This window comes from Rhinolophus hipposideros, assembly GCF_964194185.1.
Source record: "Rhinolophus hipposideros genome assembly, chromosome: 11".
In the NCBI taxonomy this organism is placed as follows: Eukaryota; Metazoa; Chordata; class Mammalia; order Chiroptera; family Rhinolophidae; genus Rhinolophus; species Rhinolophus hipposideros.
The window spans coordinates 1,592,572-1,608,757 of record NC_138057.1 but is presented as its reverse complement, the minus strand read 5'-3'; the positions used below and the strand labels follow the sequence as shown (position 1 = coordinate 1,608,757).

Sequence of the window (16,186 nt, the reverse complement as noted above, 5' to 3'; positions counted from 1 at the left end):
ACATGGGCTGGCCTTGCTGTGAACTGAGACTGGCTGCCACCAATAATGGGCCTGGGGCAGCTTAGCAAAAGGCCCAGAGCCCCCTATGCCTGTTGCCACCAACCAGCTCCCCGTAAGGCCCAGCCATTGAAAGAGGCTCCTCAGGTGTGTGTGCTAGGCTGGTTGTCCTGGTGTTGAGAGTGCCTTTGGCGATGCAGCACCAGCTGGGTGGGGTGGAGTTCAAGGGAGTCATAAGACAAGAACAGTGGATTTTACAACGTTAATGCAGATTCAGTTCTTATGCCAGTGCCCAGCCTGTGACCACCTTGCCTGGGGCCCTGAGAACACTGTAGCCAGCCTCCACCTCAGTGCCTCGAGGACAACTGTAGCCAACCTCCACTTCAGACTCAGAAATTCCCAAAACTGCCCCTGAGTGGCTGCAGTGCAGTTTTTTGATCACTGTTCTTCACCAAAATCTCCCGGCCATCGCAGATTATCCAGTGCTATAAAAAAAAACCTCTTCCATGGCTGTGGGTGCAGGGCTGGCCACTCAGGCATCCAGAGTGCCCCTGGCAATGCAGCTCTAGGTAGGCGGGATGGGGTTCCAGGGTGCTAAGGAGTATGGTCACTGGTTTCTACAAATTCATTGCAGCCTCAGCTTCTGTACCCATGCTAGGACCAGGACCACCCTACAGACCACCCTACAGAAACACCCTGAGAACACTACAACCAGCAACTGCCCATCTCAGGCTCACCACTGTCCATCTACCCTTTGGCACAGGACTTGGCTTAATGCCCTCTGGCAAACATTTCTGGGCCACCACAGACCCTTGACTACTTTAATCTGCAGCCCATGGAGCAGGACCAGCAATCCAGCAGTCAGGAGTTTCCCAGGTGCCCTAGCACCAGCTGTGCCAAGGGCGGGGTACCCAGGGTCTCACCAAGGCAGTGCGCACACACGGATTCCACCAGACTAATGTGGTCCCAGACTTGGCCCTTTGGAGGAGGGTTTAACCCTGAAACGATGGTGCTCCCCTGTAAGCCACATGTGTGCAGGCTCCACACAGGGAAAACAATGGCTCCCATCCCTCCATTTCCCACAACAAAGGTACTCAGTTCAGTCCTTCTCCGCAAATCCCTGGGCTTCCTGAGCTGCCACCCCTTCCACCAGAGACCAGGCGAGTGCCCACCAGTGAGCAAGTCCATATGTCAGCTCTACACGAGGGCATCTGGGTTCCCAGCCACCTGCTGCCCCACTGGGAAGGGCAGACAGTACTCGCTGGTTTTCACTGTCAGATGCCATGGGAGTTCCTCTTCCCAGGCTGGGAGGACCCCTGGGCTGGGGAGCCCGGTGTGGGGCTGGGGGGGCTCCTCCCTCTTCAGAGGGGACCTCTGCCACAGAGGTTTCTCTACAGGCATTCAATTTTTCTCTGTGGGTTTGGAGTCAGCCCATTTCATGCCTCTACCCGTCTTACCAGTCTCGATGTGGCTGCTTTATATCTTTAGTTATACGTGTTCTGCTCAACTAGTCTTCAGATGATTCTTGAGGTTGATTGTTCTACAATTTACTTGTAATTTTGGTGTGATCCTGTGATGCAGTAGGCATAGCATTTACCTAATCTGCCATCTTCTGACTCTTGATCTTTTCTTCTTCAAGAAGTTCCTTTAACATTTCTTGCAATACTTGTTTAATGGTGCTGAAATCATTTAGTTTTTTCTTATCTGGGGAACTGCTTATCTGTCCTTTGATTCTAAATGATAGCCTTGCTGAGTAGTGTAATCTTGGTTGTAGGTCCTGCCCTTTCATCACTTTGAATATTTCGTGCCAATCCCTTCTGGCCTGCAAAATTTCTGTTGAGAAATCAGCTGATAGTCTTATGGGAGCTTCCCTGTCATTGTGTTTTAGTTTGTATTTCCCTGTTGACGTATGATGTGGAGTGTCTTGTCATATGCTTATTTGACATCTTTTTTGGTGAAGTGTAGTTAAATTCTGTGGACCATTTTTGTTTTTTAATGGAGTTCTTCGTTTTTGTATTGTTGAGTTTAAGAGTTCTTTATATATTTTGGATAACAGTCTTTTATGAGATGAGAATTTTGCAAATATTTTCCTCCTGTCTTTTCACTATGTTGTCAGTGTCTTTTTTAGAGTAGATAATTTTAATGTTGATGAAGTGCAGCTTATCAATTCTTTCTTTCTTGGATTGTGCCTTTTGTGTTGTATCTAAAAAAGTAAAAAAGGCATTGCCAAACACAAGGTCATCTAGATTTTCTTCTATGTTATCTTCTAGGACTTTTATAGTTTTGTACTTTGAAGTTAGATTTGTGGTCCATTTTTAGTTAATTTTTGTGAAGGGTGAAATATCTATGTGGAGATTTTATTTTAGTTTATTTTTTTGCTTATGAATGTCAATTTATTGCAGTATCATTGTTGAAAAGACTGTCTTTGCTCCATTGTATTGCTCTTGCTCCTTTGTCAAAGATCAGTTGGTTATATTTCTGTGGGTGTGTTAATGATTTATTTTTCAATTTCTATTGTTTTTCATTGATTTATTTTTCAATTATTTTGTCAAAGCCACATTGTCTTGATTAGTGTAGCTTTATAGTAAGTCTTGAAGTCAGGTACTGTCAGTCCTACAACTTTGCTCTCCTTTAATACTGTGTTGATATCTCCTGGGTCTTCACCTGTCCATATAAACTTTAGAATCAGTTTGCCTATATCCACAAAATAACTTGCTAGGATTTTTATTGAAATTGCCTTGCATCTATAGATCAAATTGTGAAAAACTGAAATCTTGTCAATATTAAGTCTTCCTATCCATGAACATGGAATATCTCTACATTTATTTAGTTCTTCTTTGATTTTGTTCATCACAGTTTTGTAGTTTTCCTCATATAGATCTTATACATACTTGGTTAGACTTTTACCCAAGTATTTCATATTTTAGGGTGCTAATGTAAATGACATTGTGTTTAAATTTCTAATTCCACTTGTTCATTGCTATTATGTGATTTATCAATTGATCGATCGATAGGTAGATAGATAGGTATCTTGTATCCTGTGATCTATAATCACTTAGTTCTAGGAGTTCTTTTTCCTATTTACTTGGATTTTCCACATAAATTATCGTGTCATTGTGATCAAAGATGTATTTCTTCCTTCTCTTTGTATGTCCCTTTTATTTCATTTTCTTGTCCAATTGCATTAACTAAGGCTTCCAATAGGATTTGAAAAGGTGTGGTGAGAGGGGAAATCTTTGCCTTGTTCCTCATCTTAGTGGGAAAGCTTCAAGTTTTTCACCATTGGGTATGATGTTAACTGTGGGGTTTTTGTAACTGTTCCTTGTCAAGTTGAGGAAGTTAACTTCTATTCCTAGTTTACTAAGAGATGTTACTCTGAATGGCTGTTGGATTTTGTCAGATACTTTTCTGTGTCTATTGACATGATCATGTGATTTTTTCGTTTTTATCCTGTTGATATGATGGATCATGTTAATTCATTTTAAAATGTTGAATCAGCCTTGCATTCCTGGGATAAATTTCTGCTTGTTCATGGTATGCAATTGTTTTATATATTGTTGGATTTTATTTGCTAATGTTTTATTGAGGATTTTGCATCTATGTTCATGAGAGATATTGGTCTGTAAATTGCCTTGTTATAATATCTGTCTGGTTTTGGTATTAGAGCATTGCTGTCCTCATAGAATGAGTCTTCCTTATGCTTCTATCTTCTGAGAGGGATTGTAGGGAATTGGTATGATTTCTTCCTTAAATGTTTGGTAGAATTCACCAGTGAAGTCATCTGTGCCTGGTCCTTTCTGTTTTGGAAGGTTATTATTATATCATTCAAGTGATTATTTGAATTATTTTTTTCAAATTATTTAATATATATATATATGTTATACTGTTATATATATTTACATATATGTTATATATATGTTATATACTTTAATATATATGTTATACATATATGTTATACTTTAATATATACATATATGTTATATATGTGTTATTATATATATATATATATATATTCAGATTGTCTTTACTCTTGTGTGAATTTGGCAGATTGCATTTTTCAAGAAACTGATCCATTTCATCTAGATTATCAAATTTGTGGGCATAGAGTTTTTCATATGATTCCTTTATTATCCTTTTAATGTCCGTGATATCTGTAGTGGTGTCTTCTCTTTAATTTCAGATATCAGTAATTTGTGTTCCTCTCTCTTTTTTTCTAAACTAGCCTGGCTTCTCTGTTTTATTGATCTTTTCAAAGAGTCAGCTTTGGTTTCATTGATTTTCTCCATTGACTTCCTATTTTCAGATTCATTAATTTCTGCTCTAAAAGGAAGGCTTTTCAAAACTGATTTTGTGTATTGGAGTTACAGATTTTATGGAAGTTTAAAACCTGATCACTAGGCAGGAAACTTTTTTTTATTAACAAGTACTTGCTTAGCTAAATCTTCTCTGCCGTTTGGATTTCAGCATTTGGAATATATTGTTTTATAATTTAAAAATTTCTCAAAAAGTATGTAAGGTATTGTACAATGCTATGATCTTAAAAAGGAAAATCTCCCTCTTCGTGCTGCCAGTATGAAATCACTCAACTGTGGGGAACATGAGGTACAATTTAATTATAAGAACAATTGTTTTAAATTTATACCAAATGCAACCTAATAGTCTTAATTAATGGACATTAATTTCCTATATTGCAGAACTAAAATTAAGGTCAAATTGTTCTTATACTGTTAGTATTTGATTTACAATGAAATGTGAATTCTTAAACACTGAGTAATGATTTTACAGGCAACATCCAGATCTAGACCTATCCATTAAACATCTCTGAGCTAATACTATGATGCTAAACCAAACCTTTGAAGTCATTCACAACACGTGCTACAGTAGGAAAGGAAGCCTAGAAATAAAAATAAAAGTGCTTAACTTTGGACTCTGCTAATGACTAGGCATAAACGCTCTGCGTATACGACAAAAATAAATTAGCCAAGAACTTGGAGTGATGTTTTATTTCTGACTTTGCTCTGGCAAAGATATAACTGTGTTCTGTTATTAGAATGCATAAATCATTGGAACAGACAAGAGATCAGAAATCGCCTCTGATCTCTTCCATTCCAACTCGTATCAACCTGAGCCTTGAGGGTAACAAAATTAAACAACCGGGTCTGGTGTGGTTTTCCAACTCATGGTGTGCACAGTGGGGCCAAGTGTAGACCCACGTGGGGCAGTTGCAGACATGAACACACTGGGAGCCTTCTGCAGCATGCGTTTTCCCGGGTAAGTGAAGGCGGGCCAGATGAGATGGGACTGGAGAATTATGCAGAGAGATTACTGGACCATCCTCTGCCAGCTTAGAATGGCCTGTAGATTCTAAGGGGTTATGACCTCCTGTCCACCGGGTGTGTATCTGAGGGTTGGAAACCGACCAGTGCCCGGAACACTTGGCCAAGTTCAGAACCGGGCTCCAAAGTAGTAAAGACGTGGATCAGGAATCTGCATGCAGATGAATGCACATGCTGTGGAAGGCTGAGGAGGTGGCCCCAGGAGTTCACAAAGTTCTCAGAGGCCTTAATGGGCAGGAACAGAGGGTATTGGAGCTACAGACTAACTCCAGGCCTCACTCCTCTTGATAGCGAAAGAGTCCCAGGTATGTACAGGTCCTTCTGAGTCCAGATGCTCCACATAGTGGTATCAGCAGCTGTTAGCATTTGAGCTGCCTGCTGGAAGGAGCACATACGTAGGGCCGGAAGCCCCGTTCCGGCAGTTTATACCCCACTTTCTGTTCAGTTCCATGAATCGGAGTCCATTATGATACATTGAGGAAGGAGAGACAAGCAATAAACAAACAAACTTGTGTTTTCTGTGTTGGGGAAGTTGTAATCTAGTTCAGAATATGATACAGACTGAAAAGACACCATTTATATACAATCATATGTAAACTGAATTTTAAAGTACAGAAGAAACTAAGCGCAAATGCATTACCAATGAGCTGTAGTTATTGAAGTCTGTCTGCAATTGTGTTTTATGGGGAGGGGTAGATTCAAGTAGTTTTATAAGGAGGTCAACGGCCTGGAAAACACTCAGATTGTCGGTTAGATTCGGAGAACTAAGCCAATTATGTTTTCCCCAGCTGTGGAAAGTTCCAAATTTCTAAGGTTTCACCTGGAAAAAAAATACATTCACACACACACACACACACACACACACACACACACACATAATATATAATTTTTAAAAATAGAAGCTGAGATATCATTTTATAATTTTAGTGTAATGCTGGGTTTTTTGGCAAGCTAAATAATAAACCTGTTGATTAAAACAGCATTATAATATATAGAAATACTGAGACAAGGTCTGAGTATTTCATAAATGCAAATTTATTATATAAGTGTGTACATAGGATGGCCCTAGCACTGTGATGTGAATCATACATGAAACACGAACCATTGTAGTGTGTTGCTTTTTTCTATAAAACACATTACAATGAATCAGCACTTTTCCTTTTGAGTTCTTGAGCTCCTCTGAGAACCTAACCTGAGTACTGTTTTGAACTTTTGAAGGAGTAAGTGCATTTCAAAATTGAAATTATTTCATAGAATCATTTCTTATTAATATGAGTGGTTATTATGAAGAGAAATAACATTGTTTTAGCCTATTTAAGTATAATATTCTATATTCATATGTTAATTCTTATAAGCTTATTATCTGCTCTGCTTGCTTTTCCCCTGATAAACTGTTGTTTTTTTCCTGTAGTTTTGCCATCTCACTTGTTAAAAACAATTATCTGTGAATAATTCTTGTAGTTTTGAATCATTTCAAAATTCGCCTTTTTAGATAGAAATCTTATCAGATTAATGATAAAATGTTATTCATTTAGTGGGGTTCAAATATTTTATAATGATGTCAGAAAATGACAATTATACTAGGTCTTAACAGTTTCTGTTCTAGGAATCTCAGTATAAAATTTATTCATTTTAGATTGCAAATGGCAGTTAACAGAGATTTTGGATGGCATCTGCGTTTTCCCCTTACCTGGATGTGACTTTGCCAGAAACACGATGAATGCACCGGAAACACAGAGCCGCTCCTCTCCAAGCCCCACACGGGATGTGGCGTCCCAGTGTTTGACCACATGCATTCTCGAATTTAACTCTTGGAGTAAATTGAAGCAACCGATTTTAAAGCTTCTAAGTTATGCTTATAAAAAATTATCAGTTTTTAAAAACTTATATAAAATTGCTGCTCAGAAAGAAAGATTACATCACAAAAGCTACTTCTCTCTCTCTCTCTCTCATTTCTTTTTTTTAAAATTAAGCTTTGTATGCCTCCTTTTCAGGAAAGAATAAAGAATAAAGAATGACAATATGGTTTGGGACTTTGAACACTGCCTTCTCTATCTCTCTATGGGGAAAATATCCTTATAGAATAGTTTGAAGATACTTTTAATATGTGAGGACTTGTTTTACCATAACGGAAATAATAAAACCAAACACTTAATCCTCTCAGCAACCTTATTAGTTGTGTGATATTACTATCCCCTTCGTACAGATGAAAAAACTGAGGCTTGGGGAGGAAGAGTGACCTCCCAACAGCAGACAACTGGTAAATGCCACCTCCCCACCCCAAGACTGGCTCCAGAATTCACTCTTGGTCCTCATTAAGCTTCTAGCCCAGTAAGGGGAGACCCCAAAGTGGTGGGATGACAAAGGTGTGAACAGAGGGGGCAGCGTCTGGGCAAACTCATAAAAGAAGCTGTGCTGCTGCCCAGGCAGGGAAAGGAGCCAGCTTCCCAAGTTAACCATTTAAGGAGATGATCCTCCCTAGTTCCCACCCCGATGTGTGACTGAGGAAGTTGGTTAGATTCCTGCGACCTCTTTACTCACAAAGGGAATGATACAGGCCTGTCTGCTCAGCACGCTGTTGTTGTTTTTGAATTTATGAGAAATCGCTAAGCTAATAATGCCCCAGGAATAACTCAGCAGTTTTGTACTTCTTGTGCCCACACCCTCCACGCGGGCTTCTTAGCCCTTCCTGGTGCCATCCAGATCCCTTTGGCACTTTGTTGCAGCCTGGGAGCCCTTCTCAGAGCAATGTTTGCAAACACGTAAAATGTATACATAGAATTACAAAGAAAATCAATTCTCTTGAAAGTCTCCTTAGTTATTAGCACATCAAATAACAAAATCTGGTGGTGAGTTTAATAAATACTGTTAGGTTAGGTAACGAGGAACATGAACACTATTTATAGATATCTGTGACAACAATAAAAATAATAAAATATTTTTATTTTATTTTATTTATAATATTTGACAACAATAAAAATATCTATAACTTACATTGGTACCACATGCTCAGGCACTACTGAAAATGCTGTGGTTTGTCTGCATTCCTAACTGAAGAAATGCTGAATTTTAGCTAGACATTATGGAAAATAACGGTGTATTTCTTTTCTCTTCATCATTACAGACCTCCTAAATCATATCTGTACCCCATGGCAAGTCACATGGTTCACTACTTCAAATTCTGTGAAAAACCCTCCTGGTCGTGATGTGTAATCTTTTTAATGCATTGTTGTATTCGATTTGCTAGAATTTTATTTAGGATTTTAACATCTGTATTCATCAGAGATATAGGTCTGTAGTTTTCTTTTTCTGTGTTGTCCTTACCAGGTTTTGGTATCAGGGTAATGTTGGCCTCATAAAATGAGTTAGGGAGTACTGACTCTTCTTCAATTTTTTGGAAAAGTTTGAGCAGGATGGGTATTAGATCCTGTTTGAAGGTTTGGTAGAATTCACTAGTGAAGCCATCTGGTCCAGGACTTTTGCTTTTGGGAAGGTTTTGGATGACTGATTCAATTTCGTTACTGGTGATCTGTCTGTTTAGATTTTCCAGTTCTTCATGGTTCAGCCTTGGAAGGTTATATGTTTCTAAGAAGTTGTCCATTTCTTCTAGGTTATTGAATTTGGTGGCATATAATCCTTCATAGTATTCTTGGGTGATCCTTTGTATTTCCATGGTATCCATGATAACTGCTCCCCTTTCATTTCTGATTTTGTTTGTGTCTTTTTTTATCTTACTGAGTCTAACCAAGGGTTTGTCAATTGCATTAATTTTTTTCAAAGAACCAGCTCTTTGTTGTGTTAATTTTTTCTATTGTCTTTTTGTTCTCTATTTCACTTAGTTTTGCTGTGATTTTTTATTATATCCTTCCTTTGCTGACTTTGGGTTGCATTTGTTCTTCTTTTTCTAGTTCTTTTAGGTGTAACCTGAGGTCACTTATCTGGGATTTTTCTTCTTTCTTGAGATAGGCCTGTAATGATATAAATTTCCCTCTTATTACTGCTTTCACTGAATCCCAATAATTTTGGTAGGATGTATTTTCCTTCTCATTTATTTCTATGTATCTTTTGATCTCTCCTCTTATTTCTTCTTTGACCCAGTCGTTCTTCAAAAGTATGTTGTTTAATCTCTACATATTTGTGGTTTCCTGCTTTCTTTTTGCAATTGATATCCAATTTCAAAGCCTTGTGATCAGAGAATATGCTTGGTATGATTTCAATCTTCTTAAATTTGCTGAGGCTGATTTTATGTCCCAATATATGGTCTATCCTTGAGAATGTTCCATGTACACTTGAAAAGAATGTATAGTCTGATGTTTTAGGATGAAGTGCTCTATAAATGTCAATTATGTCCAATTCATCTAATGTGTCATTTAGGGCTACTCTTTCCTTATTTATCTTCTGTTTGGATGATCTATCCATAGCTGTCAATGATGTATTTAAGTCCCCTAGTATAATTGTGTTTTGTCAATTTCTCCCTTTAGTTCTGTTAGTAGTTGCTTGGTATATTTCGGTGCTCCCTGATTGGGGGCATAAATATTGATGACTGTTACGTCTTCTTGTTGTATAGTCCCCTTTACCATTATGAAATGTCCATCTTTGTCTCTTGTTATCTTTTTCTCCCTGAAGTCTGTTTCATCTGATATCATTATGGCTACACCTGATTTTCTCTGGGAACCATTTGCTTGGAGTGTCAATTTCCACCCTTTCACTTTGAGTCTATGCTTGTCCTTGTAGCTGAGATGTATCTCTTGCAGACAGCATATGGTTGGGTTTAGTTTTTTTGATTCAGTCTGCTACTCTGTGCCTTAAAACTGAAAGGAACAAAGGAACAAGACAAATTAAAAAAAAACAAACACAGAAACTCATAGACACAGACAATAGTTTAGGGGTTACCAGAGGGTAAAGGGGGAGAAGGGTGGTAGATGAGGGTAAACGGGATCAAGTATATGGTGATGGAAGGAGAACTGACTCTGGGTGGTGAACACACAGTGTGATGTATAGATGATGTAATACAGAATTGTACACCTGAAATCTATGTAACTTTACTAACCATTGTCACCCCAATAAATTTTAATTAAAAAAGAAAAAGAAAAACCCTCCTGGGTTTTTTTGATTAGACTTCTAAGGAATCTTTACATCAAACTAGGAAAAAATGATACCTTGAAAATACTGAGTCTCCCTATTTGTGATTATTGTAGTCTTTATGTATAGTTTTTCTGTAATGTCTCAGTACAACACAATTTTTATAATAATTCCCATAAATGTCTTGTATAATTTTGTAAGATTCATTCTTAGTACTTTATGTGTGTTGTTACTGTTTGCTATTCTATTTATTTTCTAACTATGGATAGAGTTTAGAATACATTTAATCAGATTTTGGATATTGAGCTATTAAGCTAGCCAATTACTGTTGGATTTTCTGCCTAGTCAATCATATCATCTGGAAATGATGACAGTTGCTTTTTTTCCTCTGGTTTTAGTTTAAAAATTTTTTCTTAGGTACTAATAAGACTTTCAGTGCAATGTTCAAAAGAAGCAGTGATGCCTATTAAAGTGTTCTTCCTGATTTTAAAAGAAATAGTTTTAATATTTCCCCATTGAGGAGCAGTGTGCTGGAACCAAGTTTTAGCAGCTAGCGAGAACCAATCATTAACTTTTCATGAGTTTTGCAATAAATTGTTAAAATACAGTCATTATTAACAATTAAATTATAGAAGCTTATAATTAAGTAAATCAAGAAACAAAAGTAATAAATCCTCAAAACTCACCACTTCCTACTTTATTTTATGGCATCTCACGATTATCTATGCTGTTGAGGTTAGTTATTACATACCTCGTATCTGCATGCTAGAAATACTATGTAATGTGATGTGTGCATATCTCTTTCCAACTCCACATGTTGATAGCATTGAATTGGCCATGGTAGGAGTATTTGCATGGAAAGCGGCAAATACTACCAATGTGGGTTTTTATCTTTCTGAAAATCCTGTTGTTCAACCATTGCTAGCACACCTGTGATCAAAACTGATGTTTACTACAGGTCCTAGCATTTCCTAGCATGTTCACTAAAAAGAAAGAAAAGAAGGAAAGAAAGAAGGGAAGGTGGGAGGGGAAAGGAAGGGAGGAAGAGAGGAAGGGAGGAAGAGAAGAGGGCAGGAACGTTTTGAGCAGTGTGTTAACCGGAACGTGGATTTTCTTCACAGCTGACTGTGAAACTCCGCTGGCGTCCTCCTTGCCTCGCGTGTCCTTCAGCAGCTCCTCAGAGCTGTCCAGCGGCCATGGGCCTGGGTTTGCAAGTCTCAATCGCAGAGATGGTGAGCCTGCCACTGTTTCCTTGTTAATCTACCATGATTCTCTCTCAGAGAGAATTGTTTTCATTCTTAGTTAATATTCTTGGTTAATACTGAGTTTAGTGAAATTGAAGAAAGTACGTTCATCTTATTATTGGCTTGCTTTTCTCTTGTTTATTATCAATTTTTTATTGTTTTGATATCTTCCTTCCCTACTGATTGTCAACAAATGATCATAAGTGAGATTCAAATCAGAAGGGAGTTACTGGAGTTAGATGATTTCCAATTTTATTCTCCCTATTTAGTTTTAGAACAGGCTCTGGAAGTGTGACTGGTCAAATGTGCTGTCCATGAATAACTGAAACAGCAGATGAATCAGCCAGTGTCACAGCCACTGGCGGGAAACCAAACATGCCACTGATGGCATCTGTGAGCTGTGAGGCTGCCTGGGATACGATGGAAAAACAGCTCCATCCCAGGACGGGGCTTGGTGGGAAGTGAGGCAAAGGAGTGATTATGTACATACACTTAACACTCGAATGTTTCACTACCTTTTTAAGGGATAGATTAATTTTCTATGAAAGATTAATTCAGAAAGTAAAATTTAAAATTAACCGTGTTCCATGTAAATTCACTGTTGTAAATTCTGCTTATGTTAATATGGAAATGAGTGTTTTTCTCCCTTAATTTGATATTTCTCAGATCAGAGTTTAAGGAGAGCTTGAATTTTTACTGGGCCTTTAAAAAAAAAATCAAATGGGGAGCCTAGTAAGTGATCAAACAGATTGGTAGGCAAGAGTAAGAACAAGTGACAAAATTCAGTGAGCTTGGAGGGAGAGCATGTCCATTAATTGTCCACTCTCGTGGCCTTTTACCTTGCAGGAGCATTTTATGGCCTGATATTTACTCTTCTAAGCATTATTCATGATCATTTTAGTACCCCATGAAAATATCTTCTCATTGAAGCCTGATTTCAATTAATAATTATCAAATTAACTATTTTTGATCTAGTGGTTGCTGTAATATCAGCTTAACATCTAAACTTTCCAGTGGTTGCCCAAAGATTGTAAAAACTAAATAAGCACCATATTTAATTAGTTTAAAGAAGCACAAGGGGCTTGTATTGTGTTTCCAATTTCACGTTCAGAATATCCTTATGATTCCGGCCTCCAGTGCTGTCAGTATGATGCCACTGCGAAGTTTATAAATATCAGGAGGAAAAATTCTGAAGTTTAAGATTAACTTATTTCTATTACACTTAATTTAAAAAATTAATCATTCAGAATATGGTAAACAGTCATAAAACGGTAAGTATAAAGCTTAGTGCTGTATTCGGACCACTCTCTTTGTAAATTACAATTAATTTTTTTTAAGAGAGCGGTAATTAACTGATGAGATTTTTTATGACTATTGCTACTCTGATTGCATGCGATGTGCATTTCGCTAAGTATTCCTGGTTATTACCACATGGTTTTATACCCATTTCTAAAGCCTGATTCAGATGGCACAATTTATCAGTATTCCTTCTGAAGGGTCATCTATGTGTATGTTCTGTTAAAAGCCAACAGCCCAGAGTCTGTCCTGAGATTTCCTTTGCCTTTATAAATGCTGGAGAACATCTCAGTTCGCTGGAGTTGAGAGTATTATAATGCAAACTGTGGATGGTTATAACAGTGGTGATGATATGCAGTACTTTTACCTTTTATGCAAATTCTGTGTGATCTAGTGACGACAATTATGTTAGACTACCTGATTATACAGTTAAAATTTCCTTGTTCTGTGTTATCATATTTGGAGGTTTAAAAGAAGGTGATCTGTTTTACCTTTCTCGTTTCTGATTTTGCCCAGAAGTCATCAAGCTTCCAAAATTTTTAATAAGAATTAGACATGTCTCAGATTATCACAGCTTCCACGAAGAGGGTTATGTATAATAGATCACTGCAGCTACCTGATACATAAAGGTACTAAGAGAATAGTCTATACGTAATTTCTGGGGTGTGTGTGTGTAAATTAGAGCTACTATATCCCAGAACCCAAATAATTCAAAATTAAAGGTATTTTGTGATTTTAAAGTACTTCACTAATTCAACACACCAAATATTAATTAGAATTTATTGTACATTTCATGTTTTCTATTTTATGTATTTATTTTTTACTTACACATTTTATATATGTATCTATTTTGTTTCCTATTAATTTATGCAAAATAGCAAAATATTTATTACAAAAGACTTTGTGATAAATAGAATGAGGTCCATGAGAGGGATGAGTAGAGAAGTTGGGGGAGGTCCAGGCATTTCCAGGGACACTCAGAGCCCAAGAGGAGAGAAACTGTATCCTGAGAGTGTCACCACATGTTTGTCAGTGTTTCCAGGAGCTCCCTAATGGACACACCGTTTGCTGTGGAGATGGTTAACTAACGGGTTACTATCATCGCGCAACATAGGACAAAGTGCTCCCAGAATTACTTTTTGAAATCTCCAGTCTGGTCCTTCTTGTGTTCTCATTTTGAAGTCTGAAGTTCCCATGATGTCATATGCCTTACCTTTTTATACAAAGGGAACATAAAATTGCTGAGAAGTTAGCATCCCCAAATGCCTGAACGTACAATTTCTCAAAACTCATAGATTTTAAGAAGTAAAACAAAGACACATTCATTTATTCAGGTACCTGCTCAAGAAAATTGAAGCCATTAGATAAAAATGTAAAGATCTTGGAAAATTAGGTTTGACTGTTCATATTGGCCAATTTTGTCTCCATTAATATTGGTATTTCCTAAAATTACAAGTTACCTAATATTTCTCATAAAAAAACTAAGATTGCTAAAATCTGACTGTGTATTCTAAATAAGAACATGCTATAATATTGACTTAATTTTTGTCTTCTCAAAAATCTCCTAAAGAAACTTTGTACTCCAAATTTATCCAGGCACAAGTTAAAAAACAAAAGCAAAAAGCTATCTTATAGTAAGCCATGCTGGGCTTTCATTCTATAATTTGCTTGTGAAAATAGCCTTCTGTTTTTATAATTATTGTTCCTCTAGGTAACCCTTCATCAGGCGGACTCAGTAGCATTTCAGATGTTTTTTCCCCAACTCTCGATCCCATCTTCTCTTCAGTCACGTGATCTGTAAGTGCAGGCATGGTGGTGAGATGTGTGGTCTTGCCAGAAGTTACTTGAAATTGACTAGGAAGAAGCATCCATGCATTTTGTCCTCTTTTTTGTTCCTCAAAATGCTTGTGTAAGCTATCATTCTCAGAGAGAAGGACCACTCTATTCATTTAGCGGATGCTAAAAATCATGACTCCAATGTGGCGAGTTACTTCATCAGTACAAACGAGATTGCTTTAACTTTATCAAAAAAGACATTTCAGAATGCTGTATTGTTTATTGCAGACAGAAAGTAGATGGAGACAAGCTGATTGGACGTTTTCTTTTGTCTGTGGTTCTCCACCTTTCCCATGTCGAGACATTGAGTGTATTTCCTCAAAACACAGACTGTTATCTGGTGGTGCAGCCAGGAAAGGTTGTGTCTAATACTCTAATGCAACTAACAGCTGAGTATTTTAGAAATTACCCTCAGCATTAAGATTCATATCTCAATGTAGGAACTACAATTACTAGTACAAGTTACTACTGTAGGTTTTAGCAAAATAAAGAAAACTGATTTTAACTTAGTATGGCTATCAGATACTTAAATGTTTTCTTACAGTATGGGACAATATCCCAAATAGGATATGATGTAAAATTCACTGTTTTTTAACAGAGAAATGTTAACAAAGTGTATTGAAAGAGTAAATAATAATTTTAGATCTAAAAGTACTTGAACTCCTGATATAAACCAGAATATTACATCAAAATGTTTGATGCAAGTCTTCTAATGGTGAACTTTTCCCTCCTGTTTTTAACAAAATCACAGTTTTTGTATATTCTTATCTTTTATTCACAGTCTAGGAGTCTGATAGAATGGCCAGTTTAACCAAACGCTAGAGCAATTCAAATCACAATAAAAGGCTTGCAAACCAGATTTTTATAAAGGCCTAAGAATGTACTGGGAAATCTTCGCCTCTGGACTTCAGATTTTACATTCTGTTTGTCTGTCTTTCCTAAAAGTTTTTAGATACACTGTAGCCAATACACGTCCTGTTTTTAAGCCACCGTTTGTTCTGATTTTTTTTTAACTAAATGACCCCACAGATGCAGCCAGGCACTGAGAGCCGTGGACAGGCCACCTTCATGGCATGCACATGAAACATGGCTGTGCACTGTCGCACAGAGCATGGAGCTCGGTGGCCTTGGAGCTTTGTTAACCACAGCTCGTGAAAGGCATGACTGTGTCACGTGGGGGGACTGGGTGGTGCAGATGCCGCCGTACGGTCATCTCGGGGAACGCCACACACAGCCCGTCGGCTTGGATTCTCCCACAGCCCTTTGCCAGCTCCAAAGTCCCCATGTTCCCACTGTGGAGCTTGAGGTGCTGGGTGAGACCAACCAGGACAAAGCCAGCATGTTTTCAGTGGTGTCAGCAACCTTCAGGGAGGCAGTGTTGTCAGTTATTTTTGT

General features: G+C 37.7%; 1 protein-coding gene across 1 annotated transcript in view; it reads left to right on the top strand.

The window, feature by feature from the left end:
- Positions 1-16,186, top strand: part of LOC308504800 (contactin-associated protein-like 3) — a 194,714-nt gene that overhangs the window by 24,533 nt on the left and 153,995 nt on the right. The window contains 1 exon segment of the mRNA XM_081066133.1: positions 11,537-11,647. Coding sequence (XP_080922259.1) covers positions 11,537-11,647 — 111 coding nt within the window.